Raw genomic sequence first — 17,927 nt, forward strand, 5'->3', positions numbered from 1 at the left:
TTCTGTACCATCCAATCCATCCTTTCCCCAACCTCTTATATGAAGTTAAATAGTTTTAAGTGTTGTAAACTAAATTATATCCATAATTGTTACTTTTGATTGACCTGGTCTTTACATACTTTTTAGATATAAAGGGATTTTTTTCCCAAATTATGAATGAGTAAATTTTATTCACCAAAAAACCTTTTATATATGGCGTAACATGTACCACACGACTTTAATATACTTACTTCTTGCAGACGACCACTCAAGGTTGGACATCATAAAAATTTTTGACCAACCGTTAAACAACCTGAAATAGCTTCAACCGCTATAGCTGGATGATACCAAAGATTGTCACAATTGTTTGGGCTGGCCTTCACTTTTCTCAACCGTCATTGGGCCTTAAAGAGATTTTTTTATTCCAAAAAGTTCCAAGATTTTCTATTGACCTTATTGTCTTTGTAACCTATATCCAAAATCACATCAAATTTTCTAATAACTCAGGCATTTTGAAGCGTCAGATTTTCCCAGTGTCCAATTGTTTTTACTGATGTATATGCACTTGCTATATTAAATGCCCATTAGTTTCGTCAACCTTCTCGTTAAAAGTTGTCATTACATTCGTCAACCTTTCAATTAAAAGTTGTTATTGCTTGATTTTTAATTTTTTTTTTCCTGAAGTTGGTTAATCATTAGCCCTAAAATTTACATATTCATGCTGTCATTTTCAAATTGATATTGAAGTTTGGAAAGGAATTATCTACAACTACTAGAAAGCCTATATTTTAAATTGAAGCCTCAAATGACAAAAAAAAAAATAAAAAAGAGATGATAAACAATTCGTCAAGCTTCTGCTTGAAAATTGTCATTACATGAATTTTATTTTATTTTTCCTCAAGTTGGTTAGTCATTAATTATCGACTTTACTTACTTGTGCTCTCATAGTCAGGTTATTATTGAGCTTTGGAAAGGAATCACCTACAACCACTAGAAAATCTATTTTCTAGATTGAAGCCTTGATAAAGGGGAAGAAAAAACAATCCATAAGGATTACAACCCAAAATTACAGATTGGTACATTTTACTTTACACACCAATGAAATTTTATACATGGTGTGATATGGACCACATTACTTTACTGCATATTTTCTAAGTGGAAAAAATTATCGATGCATAGGAATTGTAAATCTTTTAGCATTGCTATACTAGGAACATATTTTGTGGTATGTTAAATGTTGTCACACCATCAACTTTTACAGATATTTGAACTACCTAAAATTTTCCACCTTTGAGTTTGAATTGGATATGCTTGGGATACATACTGTGCAGCAACCTTAGGTCTTGTTTAATAACCCAATTTAACACTTAAATTTAATGGATTCATATCTTAACATATTCAGACCGTTTGATAATACAAAAATTGAACATCTGAATTAATTAAGTGGCACTAAATTTCTTAGGCAAAACTTGCTCCCAAATTTAAGTGATAAACTATTCACTTATCACTGAATGTGATATGCAATCAAATGTATTAGATTTAATATTTAATAATTCAATAACTTAATGTATTCAAACTTTTGATTTTAGATTTCGAACTTTAATTTTATCAAATGTACTCTTAGTCAATGTTTTGATTAACAAATTGTCCCTTCTTTAAGCTTGATTTCTTTCTAAATTCATTATCTATTATGGCGATATTAGTATATTGAGCTAATTTAACTTTCAAAGCAAACCATCTTGAAGGGCTAGAAAGTCTAATAGAAGAGCAATGAGATAGCGTTAATGCAATCTTTCAATAGAGTAGTCACTTATTGATTGCTGATGATGCAAAACAACTACTCTTGCAATGGAAGGGTTTGTTTGTGACTAGCAATCAAGATTTGAACATTTGACCAAATGAAGAGAAACACCAGTCTTGTATGGGGTTTCCAAACTAATGTGGTACCACGGATCCATTTGTATTATTTGCAAAATATTAAGAAGGAAGGGAGGATAAAGGCGAAAGGAAAAAGAAAAAGCAAGAAAAATAAAAGGAAAAGAAGAAAAAGGAAAAAGAATTTTTTTTTCCTCCAAACCTTCAAATGCATAAAAGTTTTTTTACAATTTTTACAGTAAATTATAGCAAAATTTTATACAAACACCCAAAAAAATTCACCATCCAAACCACCCATAGTCTCGTACAAGTGAAGTAGGGACTTTGAGATGCCAGCGTGTCCCAATGTTGCTTTGCCAAATTAGAGATTACCATAAGCAAAAACGATTAATGTGAAATTATAGGGCAGGCTCGACCAAACTTCACCCCTCTTAGCTTACCCCATGGACTTGCTCCTGGTAAAAAACATGAAATAGCTTCCGTACGAATAATAAATAATTATGGAGAAAGAGGAATAATAGAACCAAATTTAGCTCCATTCAGTAGGAATGAATATGAGACAGAGGTGATGGACATTAGCACGCATGCGAGAAAAGCACAATGAAAACCCAAAGCTAGAAGTGATCTATCAAAAAATTATACATATATATATATATATAGTGTCATACATCACTTATTATCACTTTTTAATACACCATTGTAAATCACTACAATGACATAGTTCTTAAGGCCCTTGGAACCACACAAGTTCCATTTTTTACAAGTTTGCCCTTGGATGTAATTGACTAAAAAAAATTATAACAAATATCTAGATTTGTTATAACTGAATTTCACCCAAAAATGGAGTAAAGTGGAACTCGTGCGGCCCTGGATCCTTTCTTAGGTATTCGCATAATCCTAAATATTTTTCTTGTGTACTAACCTGTTTAAATTGTTGTTGCTATGTGTGCACGCGCTTTTTTTCCCTAATCTTTCTTGAACAAATAAAAAGTACAACAATTTCTCAGTCTATTCGGGAGAGATACTTAATTATCTAAATGCTGTCGTTTGAATTGTTATTTTTTGGAGTTTTTGTATAAAAATATATCGTAATGATTTGATGTACGTGAGATAAAAATTAATTAAAAAATATATTTATGTAAAATATAAAATTATTTTTAAAAAAATGATTTTCCAAACAAAGATGTTAGACCAAAAAAAAAATTCTTTGTTTACTTATAAGTTTTCCAATAAGAACAAGTCTTGGGTTGTTCAATTTGAAAACGCACATGCCAACAACCCTTCTCTGTCTCTTATTATTCTTGAAATGTTGACTTCAAAGGGACCCGCCTAACCTTTTTGAAATCCTAATAAACAATTCCTTCTAAGCGTAGTTATTATCAAGGCCTTGGTCCAAGTCAGCTATTCAAAGCTTTAAGGCCGTTAATTCGGACCTTATTATTGCATGAGGCGGGTACCCGACCCAGAAGGCAAATGGTTGTCCTGGATCCATCTTATCCATCCAGGGATTTTGTGATCCAATCTTGAACATTTTTGTCATTTACCATCTTGAGAGCCCCGAGCACTCAAGTAGATCCGATATCTTCAACCGGTCACAATGTATTTGTTGAATTAATCTCTTTTACACTATCAAGATATTTGTCATATCATCCAAATTTAAATTTAAATACCAAATCTTATATATATGATATGTATCTAAACTCGCAAATATAAATACTGACAGTGCATAAAAGATTTATCCATATATATTTGCTAATTCTCTAACAATTAGGTTCTTAAGATCTCGCTTAACTGATAGAAATATTAATCAGATTGATCATTATATCATTATTTCCATTCTCAAATCTTCTTCTTTTTCTCTATCTTTTGTAAAGTTCAGAGTTTGGACTCTGTGTCACCTAATTTTGCACATCTCCCTGCTTGTGGCACACATCAACTCACATAGGCAGCAAGTATTGCAGGTTATAACCAGCGAGCATTACGGGTTACACACCACTTCTTACGCATCTCACCAAATAGATGATTTAGGAGTTAGACAATAGACATAAAAAGAAAAAAAAAGTCACTTCATGAAAAATTTACGTCATTTTGTGCACTGCAAAACATTGCCAGATAGACTAGTATATTTGGGCTAATTGGGATTCTCTGTCAATTTATCATACTGTTGATAGTATGCATTAAGTCTGATTATTTTTATAATATTTTTCATATGCTATTGTCATATTATATCTATTTGTTACATGTTACATACCATTTGGATAGCAAATATATTACAAAATTTTTTAAAATATTCTTTTGACGCATTTTTAATTACTCTTTTTAAAAACATATATATCACATCACTAATTCTCGTCTAGATTGTCACATTTTAGGCAAAAATATTTTGAAGATATTCCTTTTATATATTTTTTTAATTGGATTAATCTTTTTTATACTGACAATATATACACCATCACCATTGATTGTATGACAACTTATCTGAATTTAAATTTAAAATTCAAAATTTGCTCATATATCATGCATTCAACAGTGATAGTGTATACACTGTCAGTATATGTAAGAATTATTTTTTTAATTATATTTCTTATTTCAAATACAACACATCACTATGGTATATTTTTCTATAAAAATTCTAAAAAATTGCAAGACCCTGTTTGAATTGCAGCTTTTGAAAATTTTTTCTCCCAAAAACTCCAACGTAAAAGCACTATTTAGATCTGCGGTGATTGGTTGTCAACTTTTAGTAAGTTGATTATCATCACATGCGAAAAAAAAAATTATCATCACATGCGAAAGTCTCACCAGCCAATCCATCCCTTTCGCTCTCGCGGGTGAGGTTTAAAACTTGTGGTGAGTGCATCTATTGTCATTGATGTCCAACTAAAGAAACCAACAAGTCAAGTAGTGATTGAATTCCTTATCTTTACCCCAACCCAGACACTTATTTTTCAGGTCACTCAGAAAACGAAAAAAATCCCAAACATATGATGCATGTGCTGCAAGTACGAGAAACGCGTCGAAGTCTTGCTAGTACAAAGAAACTACGTTCACACATTCTATAAAAGGGACCCCAGGAATTTAACAAGACACGCATCAAACCACAATGGGAGACCGCGTACAGTTTGAACCATGGAGTCACTTGGATGGCAAAATTGTTTTTGTCACAGGTGCATCTTCTGGGCTTGGCAGAGAATTTTGCCTAGACCTCGCCAAGGCCGGTTGCAAGGTCGTGGCAGCCGCCCGTAGACTCGAGCGGCTCAAGTCTCTCTGTGACGAAATCAACCAACTATTTCCCTCTCCAAGCACGTCATCTCCGGTTGAGTTGGATCCTAATTCTACTCGAGCTGTGGCGGTTGAGCTTGATGTCACAGCTGATGCCTCCACCATTGAAACGTCCGTACAAAGGGCATGGAATGCATTTGGACATATTGATGCTTTGGTTAACAATGCTGGTGTAAGAGGTATGCAAGTTATGTTATATACTATTTGAATTATGGTTATGCCATGCACCACAGTCACTAGGTAAAGGTGATGCCATCTCTGATGCAACAGAAATTTCCAAAATCACTAAAAAATGACACACGACTATTAAGTCAAATTTATCCTGGTTATCGATTCATTTTTTTAAAAAAAAGTTCTAGCAGGAAAGGGGTGGAATTTAATAAACAGGGAGGGAAAAGTGGTTTAGAATCTAAGACCTCTGTTCTTTCAAGAGTTTTACTTTTTTAAAATTTTCAGTCTGGAAAGAGATCCATTTCACTTGCTGTATCTGATGCATTGGAAAGAGATCCATTCAATTTGCAACATCTGATGCATGTATCTGCTGTTATTAGTGTAGATTTTTAAATCAATCAAAAAACTAGTTTAACAGAATTACAGAACGCATCTTCATCTACCTAAGTTGAATAAGAAACAGACAGGTTTTAATTTAGTAGCTGGTTCTCGAAATCCTCATATAGACCGGTAATCTTGCTAATTTTGATGCTTCCTTGTCTGTAACAGGTTCAATAAGTTCATCACTGGATCTTACTGAAAATGAATGGAATTCTACCGTGAGAACAAACCTGACTGGAGCTTGGCTAGTGTCCAAGTATGTTGGTAGGCATATGCGTGAGGCATGCACAGGTGGCTGTATTGTTAATGTTTCATCAATTTCTGGGCTGAACCGAGCGCAAATGCGCGGTTCTGTTGCCTATAGTTCTTCAAAGGCCGGCATGGACTCCATGACAAGGGTATGATTAATATGATTTAATTAATTCCATCAATGAGTTATGCATGAAAAACTGATTTTGTTGCCAAAAACTTTTGTCTTAACAAGACGTGCAGATTGAAGAGGTTTTGCCTCATGTATCATCATCTTTGCCATACATTCTAGGGATAATTTCAGAAACCTCCCTTGAGGTTTCTAACAATTTCACTCGACTCCCCCAAGTTTAAAAAATTACACTTACCTCCCTCGACATAGTAAAATACCTATAATGCCCTCCACTTGGTAGACAAATTTAACATTAAGGCAATAAATTTACAAAATCCAAAAAATTCTATTTTTCTATCCCTTGTCTATTTTTTAATTAATATAATCTCTTGTTGTTATCTTTCAATTTTACGGGTATTAGCAAACTAAAATTTACAAAAGCAACAGAGAGAGCAGATTATGTGTCAAATTAGAATGAAATGAAAAGACTCGCAATGATAGAGAAATAAATAATGAAATTGATGATTGAAATAGGAAGAAGAACTAAAGATATAAAATTTGTCATATTTTGTTTGTTGCCAAGAAAAACTTTTATAAAATGTCAATAATTACATAAGGATTTCTTTCATTGTATTAGATATTTTTTATTACGATTTTATTATGGAGTAAGTAGAATTTATTCTCTAATTTTGAAATATTAATATTTTTAAGGCTATAAGGGAATTGTAATGACGGCTCTAGATCAGATTAGATTGTATTAAAAAATGTATTTGAGCATTGGTATTTAATTTTAGGTACAACTAGTTATCAATGGGCTTTGTGTGTGTGTGTGTTTTTTCTTCTTTTTTTTTTGCATGGCAAGTATTGATATTTTATATGCAATTTAGGATTTTTTGCACGGCTACTTGATTTTAGAACTTATGTTTGGATGGTTTTTAAAGATTGGACTTGTTGATTTATGCAAAGTGTAGAAGAAAATAATTGAATATACTATATTTATTTTTAGTTTTGTACAAAAGGATAATTTAGGATTTTTGTAAGAAAATCTATCTTTTTGGACCTATATTGTTACTAAACATTAAAAGTAGGGGAGGTATAAGTGATTTTTAAAACCCGAAGGGAGTTCTCTGTAATTGTTAAAATCTATATTCTATTATGTTCTTTATTTTTATTTTTTTAATGTTTGATTAAGATTTCAAAAAAAAAATATGTGTACAATGCTTGTTTTTCCTAATCATAATGGCCTTGGAATTACAGATAATGGCCTTGGAATTGGGAGAGAACAAAATCAGGGTGAACTCAATAAGCCCTGGACTTTTCAAGTCTGAATTCACCGAAGAGCTTGTAAAAAAGCGCTGGATTAATAATGTGGCAGAGAGAACAGTTCCATTAAGAACCTTTGGCACAACAGACCCAGCTTTGACATCACTTGTCCGGTTCTTAATTCATGACTCCTCAAGCTACGTATCGGGCAACCATTTCATTGTGGATGCTGGATATACTTTACCGGGAGTTCCCATTTTCTCTTCACTTTGAATTTTAATGTATGGACTCTAGTTTAATGCCAGTTAAAAGATTTCTATGAAGAAATAATTATGAAAATCGAAGGATTACTCGGATGACATCTTTTATTAAGTAGGACTCTGGGATCAACTGTATCTTAGGAAGCTCATGAATAAGTGAGAGTGTATTAGGATGCCAAAAAAAAAAAAAAGATACACAGCATATCCATATGTATTTTAAACAATTTGTGTGCTTTTTGTATCATGATCTACACAGCTTAGAGTCGAATATCGTCGATCACCGGTGAAAAACAACAAGCAACAAGAATGACCTGTCTAATCTAAGATAACTCCTAGCTGTCTAATCTAAACTAATTGGTGAAGTTCTAAGTGATTTGAATAACAAACAGGACATCAAATCCGTATTATATCAAGACGATATCCTTCAAGTTTATAGAGATACCAAGCAAATATATATATATATATATATACACCTGCAGATTTTTCCAACTTTTACAACAAGCAAACAAGCAACAAAATATGAAGACTAAATCCAGTTATTTTCAGGTTCATTCCAAAAGTTGATTTCCTATCATCATATGTATGATTATGTTCAAGTCTGTGCCAAATTTAGTTCTAGAAAGAAGGATGTGAAGCCAATTTTTTTTTTGTGTATATCATAATGTGATTCTTAAAAATACTTTGCTCCTAAAGTTCAAGAATTGCAAAGTGATCAAATTAGTATTCACTGCAAGTTGAATAATAAAAAATAAAAATTTGTAGCTCATGGCTCTCTCTATACCTTATAACCTTTTGTTGTCATTTAATGGTGTTTTCTTATTTCTTGGTTATTATTGTTTGAGAAGACATGATTTCTCTTGATGAGTAAATAATATTTACTTGAAACCATACTTTGGATACTACTTACATGTTTTGAATTTTGTCCTCTTTTAGTGCCAAAAAAAAAAAAAATTTGTCCTCTTTTCTTTCTGGGACTAAGCTTAGAAACCTTGGAATGATCCGATCCAACTACATTTGCTAATAAAATTATTTAAAACTAAAGTTGAGAAAAACTAAAATTCTACAGCATACCTTCATGTACCATAAATTCTTGACCAATTCTTAAATAAGCTTTTCATTTTTTTAAGTGTAAGTGATTTCGAGCCCAAATCTCTCACTTGCACTCCCTCTCTCAGTATCACCCAACCCATCCCCTCGCTGACCTCTTAGCTGAGCTTAAGTAGCTTCAAGTGCTATAGCTAGATTATATCCATAATTGTTACTTTTGTTTGATTTGTCCTTTACTTACTTTTTAGATATAAAGTGATTTTTCCCCCCAAATTATGAATGGGTAAATTTTATTCACTAGAAAATCTTTTATACATGGTGTAACATGGACCATAGAGCTACATACAAATTCAGCCGCTCGCAAGCAGCTCGAGTCCAAGCTAGACTCGAGTTCGGTTAACATCGAGTTCAAGCTAATCAAGTCGAACTTGAGTTCAAAAATTTCAATTCGTTAACTCGCGAGTCAACTCGATTATATATATATATATATTATTTTAATGATAAAATTACATATATATTCTTACTATTTTATTATTTGTTAAGAAAGATTATTATTTTATTTAATTTTTAAAAAAATAAAATAATTATTATTTTTTAATTTTTCTAAACTCAAGCTCAATTCAAATCTCAAGCTTTATATTTTGAATTTGTCGAGTTCGAGATTCATAAAACTAGAGGGTCGACTCAATTAAGTCAAAAACTCGATTCGGTTGCACCTCTAATGGACCACATGATTTTAATATACTTATTTTTTTTTTTTTTTTTTTTTTGTCAAACAGCATAATTGCATTTCATTTCATAACTTGATACTACAAGAGTTAGATACATCAGAATTACTTCCTTGGTATTCATTTTGTGCTCTTTCATAGAGCCACATGGGAAAATACACTTCCCATTCCACAGGTTTTGTAAGCTTAATTGCAAACTTCGCTAAGCTATGTGCACAAACGTTCCCCGTTCTATGCACAAAGGAGAAAGTACATTGTTCAAACAAACACCTCATATTTGCAATATCCTCAAGGATGATAGCTGCTCTGGACTGCTGCTTTTCTTCCTTGTTGATCATGTCCACCACCTCTTTACAGTCCGATTGGAATTCCACTGTCCTCCAGTTTGCCTCCCAGGCCATTTGCATTCCCATTCCCATCATGACATGATTTTAATATACTTATTTCATGCATATACCCACTCAAGGTTGGACAACATAAAATATTTGACCAACCCTCAAATGATCTGAAATAGCCTCAAAAGCTATAACTGGATCATACCAAAGATTGTTATTATTGTTTGAGCGGGCTTTCCCTATTCTCAACTGTCATTGGGCCTTAAAGAAATTTTTCCTTCCAAAAACTTCCAAGATAATCTATTGACCTTATTGTCTTGAAAGCATACACCCAAAATCACATCAAATTTTGTGTGGATAAACGCCAGCTGAAGAACGCCCCCTCCATTTCTTCGAGCTGCAGCCGGGGAAGCCATTTTAGAATTTATCGATCGAATTCTCCCCTTCTTTTTTTCCTTCAAATTTTTGATGGGTTTAGTTTTTCCTTTTTAGGCCCTTTTTTACACACACACACTTTATTCGATCAGAGGCTTTACTCATATATAATTCAATAGACATTAGACCTTCTTTACCAGATGTTTTACATTAAAGCAAATGGTTTCACCGTACACCATGTATAAAACATATTATTTTCTACAGCATCATACGTCACTTGTTATCATTTTTTTAATACACCACCGTAAATCACTACAATGACATGGTTCTTTAAGGCCCTTGAGACCTCACAAGTTCCATTTTCTACAAGTTTGCCCTTGGATGTAATTGACTGATAAATAGTACAAAAAAAAATTTAGGCTTAATATAACTGCTTTTAAAAATTGGGTAACAAAATTTATAATTATCAATTCACCCCAAAATGGAGTAAAATGGAACTTGTGAGACCATGGATCCCTTCTTAAGTAATCGCATAATCTGTAAGTGAGCCAGTACATAAGCTCTACCTAAATATTTGCCTTGTGTACAAACCTGTTTAAATTGTGTTGCTATGTGCGTGCGAGCGTTGTGTTCCTTTTTACTTTATTTTTCCCCTAATCTCTCTTCAACAAATCTCTTTGGTCTATTCGGGCGAGATAGTTAACTATGTTTAATCTATTATCTATGTGTTGCTGTTTGAATTGCTATTTTCTGAAATTTTTGTACAAAAATATACTGTCACAATTTGATGTATGTGAGCTAAAAGATGATTCAAAAATGTGTTTATGAAAAACATAAAAATTTTTTGGAAAAAATGATTTTTCAAACAAGGGTGTTAGAAAAAAAAATTCTTTGTTTTCTTATAGTTTTCTAATAAATTTAAGTAGGGATAATTTCAGAAACCTCCCTGAGATTTTTGAAAATTTCACTGAGCTCCCCTGAAATTTGAAAAATTATACATACCTACCTTGTCATTTAAAACGACCATTTAAGTATAGTAACCTTCTATTTTATTTATTTTTCCTTACATTTCCGTACAGTCTTCATGAATGACCCTAGCAGTACAGTATGGATATCGATTCCTGAATCTGAACCATTCCACATAATCATCGAGTACATTACATTACTGTACAGTCCGATTGATTTCACATTCCACTTATAAATTCTTTCTTCTTACCCGGTTCGCCCAGCCCAATTTCGTGCCGTGTGGTGTGTAATCAACCTTTTCTTCTTTCTCCCCATCAGAGGCCAAACTCATTTTCTCCACTGAAGAAGAAACGAAGTTGATTATCATCACATCACATGCGCAAAATCTGCGGAGCAAAATCCAGGTGCCAACACCTAACCACCCTTAGGTTCCACCTTCAAGATCAAATGGCGGCGTCTTACCTTTTTGGGACGAGCCCGCTGAATTCTTACCTTTTTGGGAATGTTCAGTAGCTATCAAGAACTTGGTGCGAACCCACTGAATTCTCTACTTAAGACTATTTAATCCCCCCACTCCGGCTCCTCTTTCGGCCATATGGAAATGACGAGCCAAGTCGCGAGCCGGCTGAAGCCATGGCAGGAACTGAGGGGCAAAGTGGTGATGGTAACCGGCGCGTCGTCCGGGCTTGGGAAAGAATTCTGTCTCGACTTGGCTAATGCCGGCTGCAAAATCATTGCCGCCGCTCGTAGAATCGACCGGCTTGAAACCCTCTGTGATGAGATCAACCGAATGAGTTTTAATTCGGACGAGTCTAAAACGAGTGAACTCAGGGCCGTGCCGATCAAGCTTGACGTCAGTGCCAATGGACCGGCCATTGAAGCCGATGTTCAGAAAGCTTGGGACGCGTTTGGACGCATCGATGCTCTTGTGAATAATGCCGGTGTTAGAGGTGATATTTCGTATTTCTTTTTTTTTTCCTATTTTTCCCGACAATTTGATTTTTCTTTTCTGTTTTTCATGTAGAATTGGCTTTCCAATGTTATCTCTTTTTTTTTTCTTGCTCATTTGAATTTGGATTAGTTGCTTAAAAAACGCTTAAATTTTGGTGTTAGCGCTTCGATCATATTTGTTTTTTTTTTTTTTAACAGAACGATAACATATCATTAACCCATACAAAGTACATACTTAGAGCAACTGCTCAACTGAATCTGCATGGACTAAGTCCAGCAGCCAAACTGGGAAGTCGCACTTCCATTTAGCTATATCAATCAAACTAGCAGGAAATTTTGCTACGTGATGGCTTCGATCATATTTGTTAATGGAACTTTTGTTCACTTTTTAAATCATGTGTGAAACTTAATTGGAATATAGAAAGGAAAATTTTGGTACCGGGGTATTCAAGAAAAAGTTGAATTTATTGGTTAGCTGGGCTTGGCAGCTGTTAGTTCTCAAAGTTTTAATTCCCAAAGTTCGAACTGAGATTTTGATTTTGCATGATGGTTAAAGATTTTTTTTTTTTTTTTTAAATTGTGCAAGTTTCAGCTATTGAGAATTAGAAGGAAAAGTTGTGGCCTTTTTCAGAAGGGGAGATTAGATTGATTTTGGTGGATACTTTTGGAACTCAATTGAAGTTAAATTGGAACAAATTCACATTGAGTATTGGATTTTTGTAGGCCTAAATTGAAGTAGAAGATGCAATCAACTCGTGTGTTAGCTTACACCAAAATTTTTTTACGGAATTTCTGAAAACAAAATTGTTAGATAAAGTTATCATTTATGCCCAAGTGGAAATATGGTCCGCTAAAAGGGTATCGTTCTTTTATCCTGAAAGGTACCCTTTCGCATGTAATCGATCGGCAATTTGGAGGTTCATTTCAAAGATGTTGACCTCCCACTAACTTTTGTTACATGTTCTTTTCATGTATAATTTTTTAAATGGTACGCTTTGACCTTGTATTTCGCTCTTGATGTTGTACAAAAATCTCTGCTTAGATAAAGTTCAACCTATTTAAGTTTGATTATGCTAGCAGTTGCAATTCATCGAGACACATGTGTGACCACAAGTTGGAAGCGAATTATGTTAAGAAATTCTGGCTACTTCAAGTCTTTTCTTGCTGTACCTGCATTGGATAGAGTACCAGTGATTTAAAGGAGAATCCAAGTTGTAGTTTTCATTTTCATTTGACTAGAATAGATAACACAGGGATCCTCGATTTCTTTTACTGCAATGCCCTGCTAAGAATTAAGATAGTCAAGTTATGCTTTGCTAGTTTTGATCCATCTAGCTTCATAGGGTTATTGAGCACTTCATTATATCAGTTGGAGTTCTATTATAAGAATGTATTCTATGCTTGTGAATGCTGGATGTCTAGAAACCATTCCAAGTGAGGAGTTTGTTGAGCACTGTGAATGAAAAGCTATAAATTTAGGCTTCCGCAAATTCTTGAAGCGTCACTTTTCCAGTTTCTTACATGCATTATCGTTTTTGCATTGAATTTACATTCTTTGTACAATAATTAGCCCTGAATATCACGGCTGAACATGCTGAGATCCACAACCTGCGTACTTCTTATTCCTGTTATGTGGATTGCAGGCCGTGTGCATACTCCATTGGATTTATCAGAGGAAGAATGGAATAATATCATTAAGACAAATTTGACTGGAACATGGTTGGTGTCAAAGTATGTCTGCATACACATGCGTGATGCTAAGCGAGGGGGATGTGTCATCAATATATCCTCCATTGTTGGTCTTGATCGTGGACAGTTGCCTGGAGCTTTAGCATATGCCTCAGCAAAGGTTGCCATTAACACAATGACAAAGGTTTCATCCTTGACCGTTCCTCAGTTTAAATTCTGATGGATAAAATACCAGTATTTGACTTGCCATGAGCTTGAATTTAGCTAGAAGTAGTTGATTGCTCTTGGATTGCCATCAAGAATCTCATAGATTCTATCAGATCTGTACAGCATGCTTTCTGTTTGTGTGCATATGAGGGATATTATAAAAAATATTAATGGGACTGCGTCAGCTTCATATACAAATGAAGCTCAGCTGGCTATTATCTTGGGCTGTATCTGGCGTGGGGCCTGTGATTAAATTAGTAAACATGATTGATTATGCTCTTAAATAGCCATATGCAAAAAGATCAAGTAAGTTCTCAGTCGTATGCCAAAGTGCTTCTGTTAACCAACGAAGCTTAAGTTTCTTGCTGTCTGGAGTTCAAATAAGTGTTAAATGTAAGGGTAGTAAAAGAGATATCTCGTGTTAAATTCTAATAAAAAGATCTGTGTACTAGAGTTACTTGATTTACCTGGAAAGGGCTGTTACATATTCTGTTTTAGATCCTCAAATTCTAGTTGAATTCTTTTCTTATTCCTGCAGTTAGTGAGTGATTTATGATGTGTTTGGTGTTGAAATGTTCACTCCCTTTAGATTTACTACTTCAGATTTCTGACTTTCACTCCCTTTATGAACCAAAGATTTTTCGTTTTTTATTTAGCCTTTTCTTCTGCTGCTTGTTCAAATCATAAATAGGTTATGGCATTGGAGCTGGGGAAGCACAAAATAAGAGTGAACTCAATCGCACCTGGAATTTTCAAATCTGAGATTACTGAGGGGCTCATGCAAAAAGACTGGTTGAAGAACGTTACTCTTAAAACTGTCCCTTTAGGAACATTTGGCACCATAGATCCAGCATTGACATCAGTTATTCGATATTTAATCCTTGACTCTTCTGAGTATATATCAGGCAATGTTTTTATTGTAGATGCTGGAGCAACCTTACCTGGTTTTCCAATTTTCTCCTCTCTGTGAATGTCTGTCTATACACTTGAAATCAATTATCTGTAGCACAGAACTCTATGTTGTTGAAGCAAGTGTTAAAAAAAAATAAAAAAGTTCTACTGGTTTTAGTTTTCCAGTTTTGCTTTTAAAGATTCTGAGTGCAGGGAAGCTGTGAATATCCTTTCATTAGAGGATTATTCTTTCTCCTTCGTCATTGGTTCTTGTTTCATGAGGCTGGCGTAGGCGTCCGGCATTCTAAACTGCCATCTTTGCCCCAAGCAGACCAGAAGATGCAGTCGACTAGTATGCATTTGATATAAAAAGTTACCGAATCTTCGAACCAAAATGTACCTAATGTTTCCTAGACATGCCTTCCAATGTAGTAGTAAACAAGATTTTATCAGTCCAGAGTCCAATTTCCTCTTAAGGTGGCTGCTACAGCTGGGATTTCAAAAAGCATGGAAGCCATTCAGTTAAAACTGGGTATCACCTTGCCTGGAGTTTTTGGTACTTGAGAGGAAGCTCAGGCTTCCTCACTGGATCAATCTCGTGAACACGAACAGCGGGTCTGGAAAGTAATGTGGCACCTGAAAAGTTCCTGTAGGGTTGCAACTATTTTATATGGAGACTACTTCAAAATGCTTGTCCAACCAGGGTTCGCCGTCGCGGATCTCGGTCGCGTCGCGGTCTCGGTTGTTCCACATCCGTCGCGGCATATCGGATGAATATCGGGTGATACATGCATTATAGCATATAAAAATTTTCAAAAAATCTGAAAAAATTACTAAAAATAGAAAATACCATAAAAAGCACAATTATCAACTTAAATTTACTAAATACCTACATTATCATATATAGTTACTAATTATTAAATAAAATAATGCTGTCATTACCATAAAGGCCTATAACATTAGCAATAAATGATTTTAGAATAAAGTGTACGTTCTGATTCTATTTTATATGAGATAAAAAAGTATACATAAAAATAAAATCATCATATGTTACATAATACAATACATAAAAATAAAATCATCATATGTTACATAATACAATACAAATCTCAGTACACAAAGGTAATTTTTTTATTATCTAAATATATTAAATTTTTTCTAATCAAGTTTAATTATGCCAGGTAATTTATACTTTGACAATTTGCCCAATTCAATTTTTTGTTTAACTAACTGCAACAAACTCTTTTTTTTAACTTTTTCTAATTAATTTACCTAAAATCATTTTAACCAACATAATTGAGATACATGAAAATAAATAAATTACATTTATGATCATTAAAATGTATCCAAATAATCACTACATATTTTCTAACTAAAATTTAGATAAGAGACTACTAATACAAATTAATCATATACTTAATAATATGTAAAAAATGTCAAAATGCATTACTTAAATTTACAAATACCTAAATATCATATCTGAATGTTAAATTAAAAAAATTAAAATTGATAAGTTATTTTGAAAGAAGATGCGGACCTTTTGATTGACGCTTGGGTTTAAGATGAGGAGCCTAATCTCTTAATTACTTGGACCAAAGCTGGACTTTACGTGCTTCTAATTTTTCCTTCAATTTTTTCCCCATGGCTGGCTTAGGTACAAAAGCCCATCTTCTGTTTAGTGCAGACGCACATCACTGGAGTCTTCCTTCAGTTTAGCCATTTCTTCCTTTGACTTTTCCCTTCATTTTTTTCCCCAATTTCCGTTTCTCACTTTTTCACCTCACGGCCAGATAATGTGGAAATTGAAGAGCAGCCGTCACCTTTACTCTTTCTTTTGCTTTTCCTTTCTATAATTGAAGAGCCGGCTCATTGAACTCTTATTTTGTTCTCCAATGGAAATTTCTGCCGGCCGTCAACAGATGTGAGCCGCAGCCAGGCGTCAACAGATGTGAGAAATTGAAGAACCGGCCGTCACTTTCTCTTTCTTTTGCTTTCCCTTTCTATAATTGAAGAGCCGGCTCATTGAACAATATTTTGTTCTCCAATGGAAATTTCAGCCGGCCGTCAACAGATGTGAGCTGCAGCCACACGTCAACAGATGTGAGCCGGACGATGACAGATATGAACCGCAGCCGGATGATGAAGAAATTGAAGAACCAATCGACTTGTTTCTCCAGCCGGCCGTCACTTTTATTCTGGAGTGAAGCTGATGGATTACGGAGGAATTGCTGGTATGGTTCTCTTTATCCCCACTTTTCCCTAAAGCTTGTCTTTGTGGCTGAAAAATGAAAAAATAAAGCAGGGGAAAAGACTGCAACAACCGTGTGGAGTTTGTGGACCACCTTTGGTAATTGTAGTTTTGTTTGGTTTTGTAAAAGCTCTGCAACAGCCATAGCTAGCTGATGCCTTTTGTGTCCTTTCGTGTCGGTTCCTTTTTTGTTTAGTTTTGGGTTCCCAGTTGCTATTTAACTTATTTACCGGTACATATCCGAGTTGAATCCGAGAATTTGGCCGTTATCTTGCTACACGGTGCTAATTCGGAGGATATCGGCTGATTCAGAGCGATTCAAATCGGATATGGTGTAATCGGTGTTTCGGGTATCGGTGTCGGAACGGCAGGTGCCGTTCCGGTTATGACTCGGCCGAGTCATAACGGACTCGGCCGAGTTGGCGAACCATGTGTCCAACGAACAGGGCATTATTTATTAGAGGATGCTCAGTTACAGCTCTATGTGTGAGATGTGCCAAGGCAGAGGAAACTATATAGAGTACGAATTTGTCAAGAAGGTGTGGCTTGTTTCGACTTGGATCAAAGACTGCCAAAAACATTTATGAAATGGTTCAGCAGTGGATTCAGTCAGTCCATCAACTAATCAAATTATGCAATCAATCTCTATGCTCCCGCAGATTTTGCTAACACGGAATGCGTTACTGTGGGAAAATAAAGATTCAGAGCATATTGCAGTAAACGAAGCAGCTCAGTTAATGCAATTCCTGCTCATTCTCGGAGGAGAACGAATAAAATTATGCAAGAGGATCATTCTCCAGTTGAAATTAAGATCCAAAACAAGTCAAGTAGAAACATAACTCTTCTGAATGAAATATGACTACGACTCTAGATCGAAGGGCAATGTGACGCCAATGTGTTATTGGATGGATCCATTGA

General features: G+C 34.5%; 2 protein-coding genes across 2 annotated transcripts; both read left to right on the top strand.

Moving 5' to 3' along the window:
* Positions 1 to 4,957: 4,957 nt before the first annotated feature.
* On the top strand, positions 4,958 to 7,635 carry LOC113775622 (3-oxoacyl-[acyl-carrier-protein] reductase FabG-like). The gene is made up of 3 exons (XM_027320574.1): positions 4,958 to 5,315; positions 5,857 to 6,086; positions 7,307 to 7,635. Exons 1-3 carry the CDS (start codon positions 4,958 to 4,960, stop codon positions 7,583 to 7,585), a joined length of 867 nt encoding a protein of 288 aa, XP_027176375.1. The 3' UTR covers positions 7,586 to 7,635.
* A 3,620-nt stretch (positions 7,636 to 11,255) lies between these two features.
* Positions 11,256 to 14,946, top strand: LOC113775652 (3-oxoacyl-[acyl-carrier-protein] reductase FabG-like). Its single transcript, XM_027320615.1, has 3 exons — positions 11,256 to 11,973; positions 13,618 to 13,847; positions 14,562 to 14,946. Exons 1-3 carry the CDS (start codon positions 11,619 to 11,621, stop codon positions 14,838 to 14,840), a joined length of 864 nt encoding a protein of 287 aa, XP_027176416.1. The 5' UTR covers positions 11,256 to 11,618; the 3' UTR covers positions 14,841 to 14,946.
* Positions 14,947 to 17,927: the final 2,981 nt, after the last annotated feature.

This window comes from Coffea eugenioides, chromosome 6, assembly GCF_003713205.1.
Source record: "Coffea eugenioides isolate CCC68of chromosome 6, Ceug_1.0, whole genome shotgun sequence".
NCBI lineage: Eukaryota > Viridiplantae > Streptophyta > Magnoliopsida > Gentianales > Rubiaceae > Coffea > Coffea eugenioides.

Coding starts and splice junctions, on each gene's coding strand:
- LOC113775622 (XM_027320574.1), top strand. CDS start 4,958: ATGGGAGACCGCGTACAGTTTGAACCATGGAGTCACTTGGATGGCAAA. Junction 5,316..5,856: donor TAACAATGCTGGTGTAAGAG/GTATGCAAGTTA, acceptor TGTCTGTAACAG/GTTCAATAAGTTCATCACTG. Junction 6,087..7,306: donor GCATGGACTCCATGACAAGG/GTATGATTAATA, acceptor TTGGAATTACAG/ATAATGGCCTTGGAATTGGG.
- LOC113775652 (XM_027320615.1), top strand. CDS start 11,619: ATGGAAATGACGAGCCAAGTCGCGAGCCGGCTGAAGCCATGGCAGGAA. Junction 11,974..13,617: donor GAATAATGCCGGTGTTAGAG/GTGATATTTCGT, acceptor TGTGGATTGCAG/GCCGTGTGCATACTCCATTG. Junction 13,848..14,561: donor CCATTAACACAATGACAAAG/GTTTCATCCTTG, acceptor AATCATAAATAG/GTTATGGCATTGGAGCTGGG.